This window comes from Loxodonta africana, chromosome 1 (assembly GCF_030014295.1).
Source record: "Loxodonta africana isolate mLoxAfr1 chromosome 1, mLoxAfr1.hap2, whole genome shotgun sequence".
Lineage (NCBI taxonomy): Eukaryota > Metazoa > Chordata > Mammalia > Proboscidea > Elephantidae > Loxodonta > Loxodonta africana.
In genome coordinates, this window is record NC_087342.1 from 221,826,073 (window position 1) to 221,845,793 (window position 19,721).

At 40.2% G+C, this 19,721-nt stretch overlaps 1 protein-coding gene across 12 annotated transcripts in view; it reads right to left on the minus strand.

Annotated features, from left to right (window-relative positions):
* The window catches only part of SYNE1 (spectrin repeat containing nuclear envelope protein 1), a 556,892-nt gene that overhangs the window by 108,180 nt on the left and 428,991 nt on the right, over positions 1-19,721 (minus strand). For all 12 annotated transcript variants that reach the window (XR_010323142.1, XM_064292282.1, XM_064292277.1 and 9 more), the window contains 10 exons: positions 18,239-18,358; positions 15,926-16,126; positions 12,744-12,917; positions 9,191-9,322; positions 8,472-8,668; positions 7,486-7,618; positions 6,889-7,071; positions 5,421-5,570; positions 3,999-4,175; positions 2,905-3,060 (listed from right to left, as the gene is read on the minus strand). Coding sequence is in view for 11 of the 12 variants with exons in the window: in XM_064292282.1 (XP_064148352.1) it covers positions 2,905-3,060; positions 3,999-4,175; positions 5,421-5,570; positions 6,889-7,071; positions 7,486-7,618; positions 8,472-8,668; positions 9,191-9,322; positions 12,744-12,917; positions 15,926-16,126; positions 18,239-18,358 (1,623 nt within the window). In the remaining variant the exon portion in view is untranslated. The remainder of the gene's footprint in view (positions 1-2,904; positions 3,061-3,998; positions 4,176-5,420; positions 5,571-6,888; positions 7,072-7,485; positions 7,619-8,471; positions 8,669-9,190; positions 9,323-12,743; positions 12,918-15,925; positions 16,127-18,238; positions 18,359-19,721) is intronic.

Sequence of the window (19,721 nt, forward strand, 5' to 3'; positions counted from 1 at the left end):
TTTAAAAAACGCATTTCTAAAATGCCTCACACATTTACATTGGCGTAAGTGCAAAACCTAGGTGGGAAACAGGGTTGAATACACATTTTGTGCAAAATAAAGGTGTGTTTTCCTTTCCTTTCAATAATAATTAAAAGATGATTCCATTTCTGATCAATGAAAAGAAAAGCCAAACCTAACATTTTTGTTATAATAAATCACTACCAACTTGGGTTAATTCATACATATCAGTTTTTATGTTGGTTTAAATTAATAAATCATCTTGAAAGGACTGGGAAAATATTCATACTTTTTTAAACAAAATAAAGCTTGTACCCAGTCACTGATTCAAGCAAGCTGGCTCGAATTTCACACTTTGGTCCAAGGGAATGATTTCTTAAAAATGACAATAAATTTTATCAAGGTTTGTGGTACTTGCCAAATAGATTCAGGCAGTTGTGCTATTGTGATTTATATGCGATGCCCTAAAATAACTGTGTAGACTACTTTCTTTGTTTTAAAGTAATGAATTTTCATTTGAAATCACAAAATGGCATTGCTATCCAAAAAAAAAAAAAAAAAAGAAGTGGCCATGGAGTCAATTCCAACTCATGGTGACCCCATGTGTTACTGAGTAGAACTGCTTCATGGAGTTTTCTTGGCTGTCATTTTTATGGAAGCAGATCACCGGGTCTATCTTCCGCAGCACTGCAAGGTGGGTTCAAACTGCCAACATTTAAGTTAGTAGTCAAGCACAAACCATTTGCCCACCCAGGGAAACGTGGCATTGGTATAGAATTCTTTAAACCAGACTTAAGGAGCCCTGGTGGTGCAAATGGGTAAGCCCTCGACTGCTAACCAAAAGGTTGGCGGTTTGAACGCACCCAGTAGTTCCACGGGAGAAAGGCCTGGCGATCTGCTCCCATAAAGATTCGCGCCTAGAAAACCCTATGCGGCAGTTCTACTCTGTCACATGGGGTTGCTATGAGCCGGAATTGACTCGACGACACCCAACAAGAGCAACAAACCACACTTCCAGCTCCTGACACTGCCTGACCTGTTTCTCTGGTGGACTAAAACTTGAGTCCTAAATGTAGAAAAACTTGGCCAAGCTTCTGCTATATTTTCCAGATAGGAATGTGTGCCTTTGTTAAATAGAAGATATACACATGAAAAGAAACAAAATGGAAAATGGCAGAAAATGGACATTAAAGAGAAGAAAACCAATAGAAAGAGGAAAAATAGGGGAGAAAAGAAAAAAACAAAAGGAAAATGATATTAATGTATTATTTCCATCTTTCAATAGTAAAGTTCATCACAACATGGTAACAAGGAAGTGCTAATCTTGCAAATGCCAACACTTAGAAGTATCTTTTCACTTCAATGGAAACATTTTAATTTAGGCACTCATCCTTCCAAGTAAAAATCTGAAACTCGGACTTATTTGGAGATTTTAGAATTTATTGGCCTAAACTAGAAATAGGGCCGGCATCTGGAAAATTGGAAACACTATGAGTCTAGTTGATACGTGTTTATGGTCTTTAATTTTTTCCACACTCATCTTCTGATGTGAGGCATTCTTTATTTCAAGGTACTTCTCCATATGATGTTTTTCTTTGTCATTTTTATGCTCCCTCAAAATTGCAGTCCATTAGCTAAGGATGCCAGCATGAGGAACATCTGCCCTAAAAGCTTCCTAAAAGCTATGGCTAAGCATTTAAGTGTATCTCTCTTCACATTTGCCTCAAGGAAAAAATGAGTGTTGGGCAGAGACTATTGCCAAAGGTTTTTATTTTTGAAATTTAGAACATAAAAACAAGATTTGGGGAAAGAAACTCTTCTGTAGAATTGCCTCACAGTCAGGTCTTTGTTTTTAGGGAATGCTGCAAGGGAATGGCCACAGTGAATCTGTAACCTACTACCCACTGCAACATGTTACGCATTACTGATTTAAGCATTTTTATCACAGCATTATCTCTAAATGCTCTTTTTTTTTTTTTTGTATGAACCAGAATGCCTAGGGGAAGATTCCGTGTTCCTAAGTATTGGAAAGCCTTCAGAACGTGGCAGCTCCCCACGAACCCCGGTCTTCATCGCCAATGCTGAAACCAGCAGTCCTGATGTGACACAAAGGAAGTAACACTGTCACCTGAGAAGCCCTCGCCTGCATGATTTGAACCAGAATCCAGCCAGCCTCTAGTGCTTTCTCCAACTTACAGGAAGCACAGAGGAGAGAAAAGTAAATTAAACAACATCTTAAGGAAATACTCAAGCAAATCCTGACCCTGGTCCAGTCTACCGTTCCACAACAAATTAATAGTATTCAAAAATAATAATTATAAGGAGACTTCAGACACCCGACAAACAAATGTAGGATGTGGATACTGTTTGTTACCTTATTTGAATAACTCAACTGAAAAAAGACATTTTAAAGATAACTGAGGACATGTAATTACTGACTGAGCATTAAATAATACTAAGGAATTATCACTCAAATTTTAGTGATAATGGTATCAGGGGTATAGAAGAAAATGTTGATTTTTAGAAAAGTGGATTATAGTGTGTAGATATTAAATAATATAATGTCTGGGGTGTGCTATCAAATCTTTAGGAAAAAAAATTAAAGAATTCCGGCAAAATCAAAATCCTGTCAAAATCTTGGTAACTATTACATCTCGTAATCAGCACACAGGGGATCTCTCTACTTAGGAGTGTGTCCGAAAATTTTCATAAATTCAAAATTTTAAAAACAGGCAAAAAATCAAATAAATTTTTAAAAACCTCTATAAACTCACATAATCAGAGAAATTTGTTCTTAAACACATTTTTTTTTAAGATTTAACTCTCCATTCAGGGCCTGCAAATTTGTGTACCGTACCCCGTGAAATTGTGAAATCGAGCCCATCAGCCACTTGGCCAGTTTACCTGACAGTCTTTCATTGCATTCTCAACTGCTGCCTGATCTCCAATTTCATGTTGTTGTTTCAGTCTCTTCTCCTGGGTTTCAAACCACATTCTCAGACCTTGTACGTTATTTTCGTATTCTGACCACGATTCCAATAAGCCTTCCAACAGCTGGATCTGGACAAACGAAATGAAATGAAATTTGCAATTTTATTTGAAAATCAAATCATTCACAGGCTAATTACTTTCACCACTATTTTCTCTAAGTTGGGTCATCTTTTTTTTTTTTATCGTGGTAAAATACATGTTCGCCATTTTAACCGTTTTTAAGCGTACAATTCAGTCACAATAATTACACTGCCCTTGCTGCACGGCCATCATCATTACTCATTTCCACATACTTTTCATCGCCCCCAAACAGAAACTCAGCACCCCTAATAAATCCCCATCTCCCTCCTCCCCCAGCTCCTGGTCACCACTAATAAGCTTCTTTCTGCATTCATCTATTCTAAGTATTTCACACAAATGGTGTCATAGAGTATTTGTCCTTTTGTGTCTGCCTTATTTCACTCAATGTATTTTCAAGGTTCACCCATGTCGCGACATGAGTGAGAAGTTTATTTCTCTTTATGGCTGAATAATATTCCCCAATATGGATATAACACATTTTTTAATCCATTCATTTTTAATCTATTCATCTACTGATGGACACTTGGGCTTTTTTTCCGAAATGAAGTATTCTTAAAATACAATCCTTTATACATGTGATAAAAACAAAACTGAATTTTATGAAGTGTGAATCAATTACTATTTTTGGTAGGCAAACGCAGAACGTAAGTAAACATGAAGCAAAAGCAAAATAAATTAAGAGGTCCTTTTTAAAATGTTAAGCAACATGAGATACACAAAGAGCAGAGAGTGCGTAAGAAAAACAATTAACAGGAACAAAGGCAGTTCAGAGCGATGGGATTTCCGCGTTTCCGGAAGCACCCGTTGCCCAGAGTAGCCACACTCCTTGTGAAATGAGTTTTTCTCTTCAGTTTTACATGTTACAGAGTGTGCCTGTTCTTGGTATTTCTATGTGAACAGAGACAGCAGCAGGCCACTTGGCTTACCTTTTCCGTTACTAGACCCTGCAGGATTTGCCAACTTTTATTCATTGCACCAAGTTGCTCAGCAAAGTCAGTCTTATCGCTGCGTTTACTTTCCACATCCTGACTGCTGATCTGTAGCACAGACTGGTTCACAAAATCGACTGTCAACTGTTTGCAGTTAATGTCTATCTTAAAACCCTAAAAAAAGGGGGGGCAGGGGGAGAAACCAAGGTCATACATATACATGACTTATTATTTTATCAGGAGCTGGAAAGCCTTAAGGAACCTTAAGTATTAATATTATCATGTCCATGATTGAGTCCAAATGGCACAATCTATGTGTATTTACAGAGATTGTTTTTAGAAGTTGACTCTCTCTCTCACTATAATATAAATGTATATATATGTATACAAGAAATCCTGGTGGCACAGTGGTTAAGCGCTCCACTGTTAACTGAATAGTCACCAGTTTGAACCCAGCAGGCGCTCCACAGGAGAAAGATGTGGCAGTCTGCTTCCATAAAGATTCACAGCCTTGGAAACCCTATGGGGAGTTCTGCTCTGCACTATAGGGTCACTGACTCTATAGGGTCAAAACTGACTCAACAGCAGTGGTTTTTTTTTTTTTCGTATATGTGTGTGTGTGTGTATGTATATATACATACATATATACATACACACATGCATACACCATGTGTGTATATATGTATACATAAAAAATACATATACACACATACACTACACCACACCCATTGCCATCGAGTTGATTCCGACTCATAGTGACCCTATAGGACAGAGTAGAACTGAACTGCTCCATAGAGTTTCCAAGGAGCACCTGGTGGATTCAAATTGCTGACCTTTTAGTTAGTATATACATATATATGTATACATACACATATTTATACACACACACACACACATATGTTGTAAGAGGTTAAGTATTTGACTACTAACCAAAAGGTTGGTTGTTCAAACACACCCAGAGGCACCTTGGAAGACAGGCCCGGCAATCCATTTCCAAAAAGTCACAGCCTTAAAAACCCTGGGGAGCAGTTCTACTCTGTATACATGAGGTCACCACGAATCGGAATCAACTCGACAACAACTAACAACAACACACATACATACATATGTGGGTATGTTTATATCCTAAGTGGAGGATGTAGAATTGGACAAACTGCATAACCTCATTATGAAAATATTTATAATATTTTTATTTTTTTTTTAAATGACACAAAACGGTTTTCAATATCATTGCGAATACTGGACAAACTTGCCATGCCTATAAGTAGAGATGCACATTTTTTATCTCTGAACTCCCGTCTGGTCACTACGTATAGAATATAAACGCCAAGATCTGATGCCCATAATCTGAGTTTTTAGATTCCTTCAAATAAAATGATTCAAAAATATGAATAGCTTAAAACTGAAATGTTTACTTACTTTGTATTTCTGAAGGTATTCATGAACTTCTTTGTAACCTATGGCATTTTTGATATTCTCTTCATCCTTTTGAATGACACTTTCCATCAGAGAAATCCAACTCATGACTTCAGTAATGGCATGGCGGGAAGGCAGCTTGTCCATCTGGAGCTGTCCAAGTATGAGACAGAACAAGGCAGAAGGTTAAAAGGCAAACCCAACGTCTGCTAGGATAAAAACCCTACACTAATTCCTGTTAATGTACCAACAGAGATGACACTTCCTAATAAAGTTTTTGGATCTTAACACTACTGAAATCAAACCCATTGCTGTCGAGTTGACGCCAACTCATAGTGACCCTAAAAAAAACCCAGGGCCGTCCTTACACGCGTGAAATTAAACTTCAGGCAAACACTGTACAATAATAGCCATCTTATGTTCCCTTGACATCCAATACTATAAACATTTTATAAACATTAACTAATCAAAACACTAGTCAGAAGAAAATATTATCCTTATTTTAAAATTAGTTTTATGAGTTTAAAAAACTTAACTACAAAACATTCAGCAGATGTATTTTATTAATTATCTTGTAAAATCCCTGTGTATTATGACTCAGGAATGTTAAAAGAAGAAAGAAAAATACCACTCTATGGGCTATCCTTTTCTAGACTTTTGGCACTCTAACATTTACTCCTAAAAGGCAAAGTGAATTTCCTCAGTCTTTAACTAAAACACAATTCAGAATCTTATTAAACATTTATGCAGATACTGATTATGGATAAGCACTTGCAGGAACAAAAAGCAGTCATTTAAAATATTTATAGATCAACTTGTACTTGGTGCTCAAGGACACAGAAATGAAGGTGACATGGTCCCTGCCTTCTGGGAATGTATAGCTTCTGATCAGGAGGCATAAGTCATACACATTTGACACCACAGCTATTGTCCCTGGTATACAGTGAAGAATGTCAAAGAGAGATAAAATATCTGGGCATTCAGGGAAGGGAGGCATATCTCCAGACAACAGGAATGCTGACAGTTACTGAATACCTGTTGATCTATGGTAGGTAAGATGATAGGTCTTTTAAACAGGTTATGCTATTAAGTCTTCATAAGTACTCACTTTATGAGGAATGTGTAATTACCACACTTAACCCATGAGAAAGCAGGTGTTCAAACAAGACCAGACAAGGATCCCAATATGCACACATGTATATACACGGGTGCACACGCACGATGCACATACACGCACACACACCTGCACACACATCCCACATGATAAAGATGCCCATGGACTGGAAGAAATGCCACCTGAGCAGGGCTTTGTAGAAGAGCCCCACTTAACATGCAATACAGAGGAAGAGAAAAAGCAAGATGTCCAAGACAAAGCTGATTTAAATTTGTGAGCCAAAGCAGATGAATGCACTTTCCAGTTAATAGAGTTTACACCAATTATTAGTAATTACACTGACAGTTACTTCTCTACCTGGTGGAGCTTTTCCTGTACGACAGGAATATTGGTCAGCAGTTCAGTCCACTGGCTGTCAATGTGGGACAGCTCCGCCCGCAGGGTGGCTGTGTCTACCTTTTTAAATCGGAGGAGCTGGTTTCCGGTGCTCAGAACAGAGGATTTCAGGGAAGATTGGGCATCCACTTCTTTAGAAAATTCCTAAAAGAAGTAGCAATGCACAAATCAGGATTAAGTAAGCAGACCTGTCATTTAAGGAAAGAGACCAATTTATTGCATAAAGTGATTTCTTCTATGTCTCAGGGGAGTTACATTGAGCACCGTGGACAGAAACAAAAGAACATACTCAGATGTGGCCTGGAATGAAAGCCAACTATGAAGCCGTTATTCAGGAATTACTCTAAAGAGGAAACATTGAAGAGTTGAGCCCTGTTATTTTTGAATAATTATTGACCACACATACGAAGTTTACCACTGACAAATTCTTTACAGCTTACTTTATTAAGTATATCCATTGATGGCTGGTTTTCTTTTACTATCCTTTATGTCAGGACTTATTTTTAAAGGGCTACAAACAGCAAAATAGAATCAAGTACCTTAGATTCTTAGGCTTACCAGGAAAGCATTCAGATGGTCACGGACCATTTCCAGTTCTTGTGGGACTGTCACAGATTGCTGGGACCAAAATTCTAGCTTGTCTTTTGCAGATTGTAACCACTGGATTAGAGCTGCCGATTCACTCTGATATCTGTAAGTATATTAATGAGTCTATTAAGTAAATATCCAATCTCTGCCTCTGCTAACCCCAGCTATTTACCAATGCCAACCATTAAAAAAAAAAAAGACAAAATAGATTTAGGAGAAAAACGTGCTGGGTTGACACTCTGAAATTCTCTTATTTATATCTAAACTAAATCAGTCTCCCTGGGTTTTAGCTTTCCTATTTCTAAATTTAAAATAAAAAATATCTTCCTTCTGTTCCTTCACATTGAGGTGATTTTGAAAAAACTGGATGATAGTTATAAAAGCTCAAGATGGCATGGAAACAGGGCATTTTATTATGTAAAAATCAACCCTCCACCTCCCTTGGATACTTTCTGTTGCCCTTGGGAATCTTCTCCTTCTCAACATACACTTTCATATACAGCTAACAGGCACGAAGCCCTGATGGCACAACAGTTAAGTGCTTGGCCACTAACTGAAAGTTGGTGGTTCGAGACCATCCAGCGGCTCCACGGGAGAAAAGACCTGATGATTTACTCCCATAATGGTTACAGCCAAGAGAACCCTATGGGCCAGTTCTATTATGTCACATGGTATCACTACATGTCAAAATTGACTAGATGGCACCCAATAACTCGACAACAATAACAATAGGCAAAAGAGAAAGATAGCTACCTCATGCAGCTGCTTCCCTGCCCACTTTTAATTTTATGTTTACACAATTGTACGAGAATCCAGTTAGGCTTTGTATGTATCTTATTTCCACAGCATGTGGTAAGTTCTTTGCAGGAACATCTCTTTTCAAATCCTGTACCTATTGACCTCATAAATACTCTCCAACACTAAGCTAAAAATAGACAAAATGGTCACTGTATTACCTGGTCCAGTGTTTCAGTATTGTTTCCAGTCTGTGAAGTTCCTTAGCCACTTTGCTGGTGTTGGTCAGCCAGTGCTCTCCAAGGTGATTGAGCTGGCTCTCCAGATCTGAGCAGCTAACGGATATCAGAAGTCGCTTCCCATCGTCTAATACCTGATATAATTTGGGCTGGTATTCATTAAGGCTGGATTTTAAATGCTAAAATGATTGAAAATATTTGGTCAGAAGTTTGTACAGTGCCATTTTCTCCTTAAGATTACAATTTCTCAATTGCTTACTGTGTTCCCCATTACCCTTTATTCAAGCTTGAACTATGTGCTTATGTGCTCCCAAGCAACACTGAAAAATTTGAGATGTTTCATTAAAGTACAGATTTCTCTCCCCTCCCCCCCTCCATGGACTAGTAGTAACTTACGGTGCATTTAAAACTGTCAAATTATAATTATTTCAAGATTAAAGCAGCAATCAGCCTAAGCTACAGAAAATGATAGGTGGAAGCTGTATTTTCAAAAAGATGCTTCTCATTAAAGAAGAAAAAAAAAAACTTCTTAAATGCTGTGTTATAAAACAAGTACTCCAAACCTATCTTCATTTGTAAATTCCAACAGTAACAACAACTCAAAAAATACAGAAGTACTTAATAAAATACTTAATCTCTACTGGAAAGTCCTAGTAGGAAATGTGACAATTTTAACACCAAGATGCCATTAGCACACTGACCTGGTAGAGTGTTATCCGGTCAATGAGCCTGTCCTCACTCTCCTCCACCAAACCCACGCTAGGGATGCTGCTCTCCACCACTTCCAGCTGTCTGCTGAGCTCCTGGTGGTCCTCATCCAGCCGGGACCATGTCTAGAAATCCAACGTTAGAATGTGAGCTCAAATATTCTCTTTAGGGGACGATATCCCTCTTAGTGTGCAAAATATGCCTTCACAGGTTCTCTTTAAAGTTACGTGGGGGCTGTTTGTGTCTGGGGACTTCCTCTGGGAAGCAAAAAATGGCTTTGAAGGAAGTGATGAGACGGTGACCCAGAAAAACACTGTGAGTGAACTTGGGCATCTCCAACTAACTAGCTGTATGAGCATGGGCAAGTTGCTAAATTTCTCTGAATCTCATTTTCAACATTTAAAAAATAGGGATAATGCTTTCCTTAAGCATTGTGCTCTTTGAAAGAACGATCTGTATGGGATCAAACTGACAAGAGCAATTCAAAAGGTGAGATAGGAAGCTTAGGAGGCAGGAGCAATGGGGGAGGAACAACTCAGTAAAAGGGGGTGAGAATGGTTGCACAACTTGAAGGATATAATCAATGTCAATGAATTGTACATGTAGAAACTCTTGAATTAGTGTATGTTCTGTGTATATTTTCAATAACAATAAAATAAATTGTTCTAAAAAATGAAGATAAGGATAATTACCCTCTCCATGTGAGGTTTAAATGGAATCGTGTATGCCGCATACCTGGAACACAGTGGGTATCTGATCTACACTGGTTTCATGCTCTAACTCAGGAGTGGTGCGTGTATGATTTATGTAAAAGGGACGTGCGTGTTTGCTCGCTTCATGCAGCAAGTGAAGAAAATACATCCTATTGTGAACATATAATACAGACATTCTATTAAGGAGAAACCCGAAATCACTTATTCCTAAATCCTAATTCTTTTTTTCTCATTTTAAACTAGAAAATCTTTTTCACGATAGTTTATCTCAAGGGCTAGCAGGATTTCAGTGCGTGTATATGTTCGCCTGAATGTGCAGCTGGGGTGGCAACGGGGCATAATAGTAGAAGCCCATGTTTTCACCAGCATATTTATTCAAAACCTATTGCTAGGAACTAGTCTAGGCCCAGAGATTTAGGAGCAAGTAAAACAGACGACAATCGCTGCCTTGTGAAACTATTCCACATGATACTGCAACGGCTGATATGTGACCACAAACACTTGTCAAAACCCACAAAACCCATACAACACAAGGGTGAACCCTAATGTCAACTCTGGACTTCCGTTAACAATAACCTGTCAATATTGGTTCATCAATTATAACAAACACAGCACAGGAATACAAGATACTAAGAGAAACTGCCAAGGAAGAGGAGGCATATGAGAACTCTCTGTACTTTCTGTGTGATTTTTCTATACACCTATAACTATTCTAAAAAATCCAGTGTACAAGAAAAGAAAATATCCCCACCTTCATGGAGCTTATGTCCTAGTGAGAGGAGACGGCAACAAACAGCAAACATAAAAAGACCAGTAGGTTGTGCAGTATATTGGAAAGTCTTGGTGCTCTGGGAAAGAAGAGCCAAGAAGGGGCGGCAAATGTGCCCAGGTGTGTGTGCTGCATGGCTTTGAACCGGTTATTTCTGGTTTGACTCTTTGCTGAGAATGTGCCTTTCCACCCCAGATGTACTGAATCAGAATCTACATTTTAACAAGGTCCCCAGGTGATTCATATGTGAAAGGCAAATTCTCAGTGGAGGGTGGAACTGAAGCTCACTGGTTTGAAGCTGTGGATTGGTGGGCTGTGGTGAGAAACAAACACTTCCGGCCATGGAATCTGACAGACGTGGGTTTGATTCCACACTCTGTCACCATTTAATCATGTGCCTGGCAAGGAATGGCTTTGAACCTCATCTCTATAACAGAGATTTATGGTATCCTCTTAGAGGGCTAAGGTGAAGGTGAGATGCGTGATTAATACCAAAAGCCTAGCCAGGGCGCTGATGTATCAATGAATAGTAACTGTTCTTACAAAGGTTTCAAGTGTTCATATTTGCTCCAAAATTATAGTACATTGTGGAATTCCACATCTGAGGAATTTGGGGGGGTTAGCTAGCTATGATAATATTGGCCCAAGGAAGAAAGGATTTAGAAAAATGTAAATATGACCTCTAGGTAATTTCAGTACATCTGGTGATGGTGGTGGGGAAAGAGAGAAAAGGGGAGAGGGGTTGAAATCCCTAAACTTTCATGGAAAACAAGAATGAGAAAACAGGAACAGTTTAGGGCAACTGAACTAGTTACTGAGGAGAGGAGGCAAACTGTTCTATTAGTGACGCCTTACATTTACACAGGCTTCCAGAACTAATCAGTAAACCTCTACTGAGCCCCTACTATGTGTCCAAGGTCACATACTTGTGGTGAAGCTGGGACTCCAGCCAAGTCTGTCTGACACTAGGGTAGGGGCCCACAAACGTTTCCTGTAAAGGGTCAGATAGTAAATATTTTCGGCTTTGTGGACCATACAGTCTCTGCTGTACCTACTCCACTCTGCTATTGTAGTGTAAAAGCAGCCATAGACAATGCCTAAACTGATACACTTTTGTTTCAATAATACTTTATTTACAAAAACAGGTAGTGGGCTGCATTTGGCCCGCGGGCCAACTCTGCTGTAGACTATGGGCCTTGGTGGCAGATGACATCCCTTGTTCTCACGATCAACAAGACATTATGTGTAAGATCTAGCATACCAAATGCTGCTTCCTTCTCTGCACAAATGTTCTGTATTGCATTCTGAGTATCCGTGACTTGCCTTTTGCCCCATAAGACCACGTGGTTTACGAGGACAGAGTCCTGGGCATATTGATCTTGGCTTTCCAGTGCCTTGTAGAGTGCCTGACAAACTAGTGGCAGCTTGCAAAATGCTGAGTGAATAATGCTGGATAGAATGAGAGTGACGACTAAGGAGCGAATGGATTTTCACAGTATCCTGTTGTGATAGGTTAGACCGTAAGTTAACCGCAGTAACCAAGGTGAAACAGCTGCAGACGACTCCTGAATCTGAACCCAGATTTTTAAACCTCAAGTCCAGAGTTCTTTTTCTTATATGAAAGGTACCCTTCATTTTCAGCTTACAGTGCCCAAGACCAGGCCTGGGGGGCTGGCATCTGGTTTCCAGGCCCTAGTGATAAGCCTTATTTGAAGAGGAACTGCTTCCTGGACACATCGGGGGATGTCTTTCTACACTGTTCATGCCCTTAATTAGGCTATCAGTCTGAATCTCAAAGCTCAGAATCTCCTGCTGCACAGTCTGCAGTTAGTATGCACAGAGCGACAATACGGCGCAGCATATAATCAGATACAAACACGAGCTACGAAGGGTGTCAGGCAAGACAGAACCACATGAAAAGCTCAGTGCTGTGCTGAGCCACGGAGCACAGCTAGTTCCACGGCGATGCAAGGCAAACGACAGGAGTAAATGTATCTTGCCTTAATAGCCCATTTTTGCAGGAGGGAGTCTGCGCCAGGTAAGATGCTGCATCAGAAGTCTCACCTCTAGAATGTACTCCAGTTCCACGCCCCTCTTGTGAGCCCGCTTCAGGACAGCAGAAGCCTGAGTCATCAGTTCTTCGTGGAATTGAGTTTCCTTTAGCACTGCAAAGCTGATTATCTTCCTGAAGAGGGTTTCGGTCAAGATCATATGAGATTCCAGGCCCTGAAAGTATTCCTGCAATTTTTCAGGGAGAAAGCGGTCAGCATCTCAGTTATCTACCACTTCCCAGTCCAAAGTGCTTCCAGCAAACATTGACAGAACTCTGTTAAGCCAGGAGGGACAGCATTCCATTCCTGCTTGTCTCCACCACAGCCCGGGGGCTCACCGCTTCCTGCAGAGGAGGAGGCCTCTATTCTCCTGATTGGCCTCTCGTCTCCCCACTCAAGTGTGTCCTACCCTGTGCGGTGCCACAGACATCCTGTCCCCCAAAACAAAGCTCTTCATAAGCTACCAGCTGCCCAGAAAACTCTGCTGCCTTCTTAACACCTGCTTGCTTTGCTTTTCCAATGCAGTCTCTCACTAACTCCACCCCACAAGCTGGCCCTCGTTCCTGGGCACATCAGCTGCCTTCCCCATCTACGTCCTTTGCTCATACTCTCTTCTTCTGGAGATGTCCTCATCCGACACATTCAATGGCTTTCCTTCCTCCCCGGCTGAACCTGAACCCTGCTTCTGACCTCCCAGGACACTGGTTGTTGTGATTACTCACAGCCAAGCACAGCAGGGCAGGGACCTACAGGTATTACATTGTTTTTAATTTCCCTCCTATCAGACCTACCCAGAGCAAAATTGTGTTCCTTGTGTAATGCTACAAATGTTTGTGAAATGTTACTTTTTACATGTAGAAGGCTCTAGAGCATGAGGATGGCACCTATGGTATTTTCTTTTCCCAGCACCATTGATGGAATTGAAGGATAGGCTGGAAATTTGTAAGAATAACTAGTGTTAACTGTGTGGTTACTATTGGCTGGGCCCTCGCTAAATACTACCCCCTCCAACTCATTAGTCCCTGTAGCAAGTCTAAAAGGTGGGTACTTCTATTTCCTAGTTTACGGATGAGGAAATGGAGCCACCGGCTTATGTAACATGCCCATGGCCAAACAGTAGTAGCAGCACAACTGGGATTTGAACCCAGATAGTGTGGCTGTACAAGGAGACCTAGTGGTGCAGTGGTTAAGTGCTTGGCTGCTTACTGAAAGGTTCATGGTTTGAACCTACCAGCTGCTCTGTGGGAGAAAGATGTGGCAGTCTGGTTCTATAAAGATTAAAACAAACAAAAAACTATCCTACGGCCCTTGAGTCAGTTCCAATTCCTAGTGACCCTACAGGACAGAGTAGAACAACTCCATAGGGTTTCCAAGCTGTAAATCTTTACAGAAGCAGACTATCACATCTTTTTCCCTAGAGGGACTGGTGCATTCCAACCAATGACGTTTCAGTTAGCAGCTGAGGGCTTTAACTTCTGTGCCACCAGGGCTCCTTCCATAAAGATCCTTGGAAACTCTATGGGGCAGTTCTACTCTGTCCTATGGGGTCATTATGAGTTGGAATTAATTCAACTTGATGGCGATGGGTTTTTTTTCTTTTTTTTTTTGCTTTAGTCTAGCTGTGGAGTCCCCAGGTAGTACAAATATTTAACTTACTTGGCTGCTAATTAGAAGGTTGGAGGTTGGAGTCCACCCAGAGGTGCCTCAAAAGAAAGGCTTTGTGAGCTATTTCTGCAAGATCAGCCATTGAAAACCCTAAGAGCACAGTTGTACTCTGACACATACGGGGTCATCATGAGTCAGAGTTGACTTAACAGCTGGGTTGGTTTTAGTGTGGCTGCGTCTGTGATCCCAACTACATGGGAGAAATCTCTCAGAAAATGGTCTGGTCAGAAGCTAGAATCATTGTTGTTACTGACAATTATTATATCATAGAATCTTAAAGTGAGCCCATGGCAGTCATCTAGCCCAACATTCACCCAAAGCTGAGATTCCTTTTACGGCCCTTCTCCCACTGACAGACTTCTCCCGCTGACAATACCGCACGCAGTCTCTTCGATGGCAGCTTACAACTTTTAGACAGACTTCTTCTTACACTGAGCTTTATTTCCTTGTTATTTATGCTCATTGATCCTAGTTTCCCCTCTGGAATGACTCAGAACGATCTTTTATTGCTATGCTCAAAGGTTTGAGAAAAACCAGCTGTGAACTTGAAAGCAATGTTTTCAAAGCCAAATGATAAGGCTTTAATAAATCATAAAGTTTTGGACAAAAAGCTCTGGGAAAAACAGCATAAAGTACAATTTAAAAAAAAAAATCCACCTTTATAAGCCACCAGAGATCGACATAATGGCAGAATGTTAACTATCTATAACCCAATGGGTTTTTTTTATGTTTTCCTACAGGAAATTCCCATGGTCTGGGAGGTTGGATTTTCCTAAGGCAAAACCACAATTGCCTTAGCCATTAACGTAAGAACTATTGTTAAACTGGCATTTCCTTACTAAGGAATAGTGTCCAACCTGAGCCTGGTTATGGCATACACAGAGTGACGGGCAGGGAGCTTTCCAAGTGTGATTATGCAGTAGTAGACTCTGTGCCCAGGAGGAAACTTGGATGCCCACAGCAACTACAGGAGCATGTGCTTAAGTGTCAAAAGAGCTGAAAGCGCAAGCAACAGACACAAACCCAACTGAGAGCGGAGTGGGCAGCTCTGTTTTCCCAGAGCAGAGTAGGAGTCCCTGGCTGGGACAAGCGAAGGCGCGGAGAACACCTGGAACTGGATGAGCTGATGGGGGTAAAGGATGCATTAAAAAAAATGCAGATTTAAGAATGCGGGTGGGCTCCTTCGACAGGAATCACTGAGTTTCCCTTGATTGTAGTTTATGAAGGGAGAAAGCCTGGCTAACAGCAGTGAGAAACAGATCATTGAAATTACTGGTAAGGTTGACTTTGTTTTTTAATTTACAAAATTATAGAAAATACCCCTTACAATTTCTCTGTGCCATTGAATGCCAGTGGGTTTAAAGATACATTTGGCAGCCATTTTAGAGAGTAACATGTATAAATATGAGTTTATAAAAGATGGAGAATATTGGGCTTTATTAAAAATATATATCAGTGAGTGAGAACATGCCTTTCATAAATGGACTTTCTTTTCTTTAATTTTTTCTTTTGTTCTTTTTTTTTTTTTACCTTATGTTTGTCAAGCAGTTGGTGGACTTCCTCCTTGGAAGACACAATGATTTTCTGGTCTCCTGCCATCTTCTCTTGTCCGGTTTCTAGAAGGTCAGCCAGGTCTTGCAGGGCCCTTTCATATTGACTCTTAAGTGCAAGATTCTGGTTCAGCCCACTCCTTCGGGAGCCAATGGTCACCATCAGTTCATCGTACATATCCTGGGAAATAACGACAGCAACACTCATTCTCAGCGCATGTTTTGCCACCTCTCTAAATGCAGGTTACTGGCCAAGTCCATGGCTAAACCAAAGAAGCTCTTTCAGGTCATGACCTCTGTGGGCTTTCTGAATATAGGCCATCTGCTGGTCTTTCACATGAGTCTCAACTTTGGAAACTTCTTTCTAAAAAATAAGCTTCATTTTCTAACACTGCAAAGAATATGCAAAAGCACCCCGTAGACATAGCACAGGAGATAGGTTTAACAACTGCCTGACTCAGGATGTCGATAATTTACGGTGAGATTGCAGGGTTAAAGTGAAAAATTGTTCATGTGGCTGAGGGAGATGTCAGAGAAAATGTAACTCTAATTTTTACAATGCTATTAAAGCTTACATCACTTCACTGTAATCGAATAGAGCATCCCTAAAGTTTTGTCTGCTAAATAATAATCAGATTTTGGACTATTATTCAAAGAAAGAGCTAGAGAAACAGAGGAGTTTAATGTGAGCAGAAAGAGACTTTAAGGCTTAAAAAGGCAATGTTTTGCCAAACGTGGTGGAGTAAATAACTAATTAAACTGGAAAGACATTTTAGGAGATACTGATACATGAAACGCAAAATTTATTTGAAGCTCATGGACCTGGTTAATGTATCACAGTAAGGTTTTAGCAGGCCAAGATGGCTCAATCTGGAAAAGGTCAACTTTAATGCCTGTTTACAACTATGATGTTTGACTCCAACACCTTAAGCTTAAGTACTGTCGGAAAACAGTTTTAAAAAGTACACAGTGGGGGCAGTGGGCTTAAAGCATTAGGAAATGTTAGATAGAGGAATGATAAGGTTAAAATGAAAATGTTGTGTTGTTTACAAGAACTATTTTATTTTCTCAAAATAAAGAACTTGTGACTCTGTACTGGCCTCATACTGTTGTTGCTGTTGTTGGCTGCCCATTGAGATAGTCCCTGACTCATGGTGCTGCCATGTGTTACACAGTAGAACTGATCCACAGGGTTTTCTTGGCTGTAACCTTTATGGAATTAGCCAGGCCTTTCTTCCGCAGAGCCAGTGGGTGAGTTCCAACCACCAACCTTTAGGTTAGTAGCCAACTGCAGACTACTTATGCCACCCAGGCTCCTGGATTTATACTACCCCTTCAGTGGTTCTGCAATAGGGTGCGCAGCGAAAATTTAGTTTGTGTATATGTGTCACTACACATTAAAAATATATATATATCTGTACTGCCTATCAGATACTAAATTTTGCTAGTCTAATATCCCAGTAGGTACCCTGGTGGTGCAGCGGTTAAGTGCTCAGCTGCTAACCAGAAGTTTGGTGGTTCAAACCCACCAGCAGCTCTGAGGAAGAAAGATGTGGCAGCCTGCTTCCATAAAGGTTACAGCCTTGGAAACCCTCTGGGGCAGTTCTAATCTGTCCTATAGGGTTGCTGTGAGTTGGGATTCTCTGGACGGCAGCAGGCTTAGCTTGGGCAATATCCCAGCATCTTCCTCCCAACCCATTATTGGATTCCTGCCTAAGGGTCAGGTCTAGAAAACCACATTAACCCCAAGTGTTAATGTCTACTCATGAAAGATGTGAGGATGTCTGTTTAGATTTCAGCTACTTCTAGTTTTATTTTTTTGTCATTTTTCTGGAATTCATATGATACTGCTATTCCATTCAAACATTTATGAAAGGTAAACTATAATTTTTGAACATCTACAAAAACCAGTGTCTAAAAACTATCAGCTTGAGTATTTCTGAAAGCATTTCTTTTTTGGAGGGATAGTACAATAAATGGTAGATATTTCTCTTTTAGCTTTTCTAGGGAGGATCCATAATTATTACATTTTCTAGAATAGAAAACAATACAGTGCAACTAAACTGTACCACCATGTTTAGCCATCAGAATGTCATAAAGATGCACCTCTGAAGCACAAAAATACAATTCATTTTATTGCACTGAATATGGTAAAAGTTTCAGAAACTTTTCTAAGGGACACTGGAAGACAGATTAGGAAGTAAATGGCATGAATTCTACAGAAAAAAAACAAGAAAATAGAGAAAGCAAGTATCTACCATTTAAGCTGAATACTGATGACTGAAAATCATACCTGGAGTCTGGAGAGCTCTTGCAGGGAAGGCTGCTCAATCTGCAACTTGTCACCACGCCTTTTTAATTCAGTGATTCCTGCATCCAATTCCTTTAGCCCATCTTCGGCCTGTTGTATTGCCTATGGAAAATTTACGACATCACATTAAAACTCTCAGGAACAAGCTTCCATGCAAAATTTGTTTGTTTTCTCATTTGTTCCTTTTCCCTCCTTGTAAAACATTTTCAACACATATGAACAGAATCATTTTAATAAAACATGTAAGCCATGGTCATCTGTTAAAAATAGAAAAGAGATGAAAGCCCTTTATTACATTACAGATAAACTATGGTAAAGTTAAGGAGCTATGCAGGAGAGAATTAGGGGGTTAGGAGAACAATGACTTTCTTAGACAAATGAGGGAGTTGATGAATTGCAACATCTAAAAATGAGGTATGCTATAGGACATAGCTAGGAAAAGGTATTTGCCCAAGATTTTCTAAGGGATCATGTTCTAGTTTCCTGAAATGCAGTTGTGAGTGTCTTTGGAGAGATTTCCAGCAAGGAAACAGGAAAATATGCTGCAGTGTGGTTAGGAAATGCTTACTCATTGGTTGTACAGTGAAAAATCAATCAACCAACAAGTATTAAAATGCCTGCTGCAGCTAAGCCTTGCTCTTCCCAGTGTGAGGCCTGTAGAAGCAGAACAAGATCTCATCCTGGCCTTCAGGGGGCTTAGAGAGGTTAGGAAGCCAGGGTCAACAGAGGAAAACAAAACAGGGATGAGTAGAATTAAGTACTAAACTTGATGACAGAAACCATCTCTTCTCGAGGAGTTTGGAGAAGGGAGATACCAGTGATGCTGTCTAAATAGGCTTTTGGAAGAGGTGCGACCTCAGCTGCCCTTGAGGGATGAAAGAACACGGATACCAGATGGAAGATGAAACACATGCATCTAATTTCCTTTCTTCTGAAACCCCACTATGACCACAGCCAAGATTTTTTGTTTCTGTCTGTGTTCTCTCCCAACCCCCAGCCCCCAATAAATCTACAAGGCTAAGGAAATGAAAAGAAGATTATAGCAACAAAATTTTAGAAGCTGGAAATCAGGATACATGAGAATTGACTTAAGAAAGTTGAGAAAGCTGAATCCTAAGCTTGCAGGGCATCTATACCTCCAAAATTTATAACAACAAGAACCTTCGGAGCACTGGGACAGGGCTAAGTCAGAAAGGTTGGTGAAAAGCTGTTTAAAGAGCAATTAAGTCTCTAGACCCCCTTCCTCATCCCACACTTCCTCTTGGACAGTTTATTTTCTGGAAAAGGTAAAACAGTCTCTGGACTGAGCAGCTTCCAGACACAGTGGTGGCCTTGAGATTTGACTAAAAAGTGGGGGATGAAATGACTGAACGCCATTGAATGCCATGCCTCTGCTCTCCATACAAGACCAACAGAAAACACCTAAGATTTCAAACATGGATTCTCTAATAAAGGGCCCAGGCAG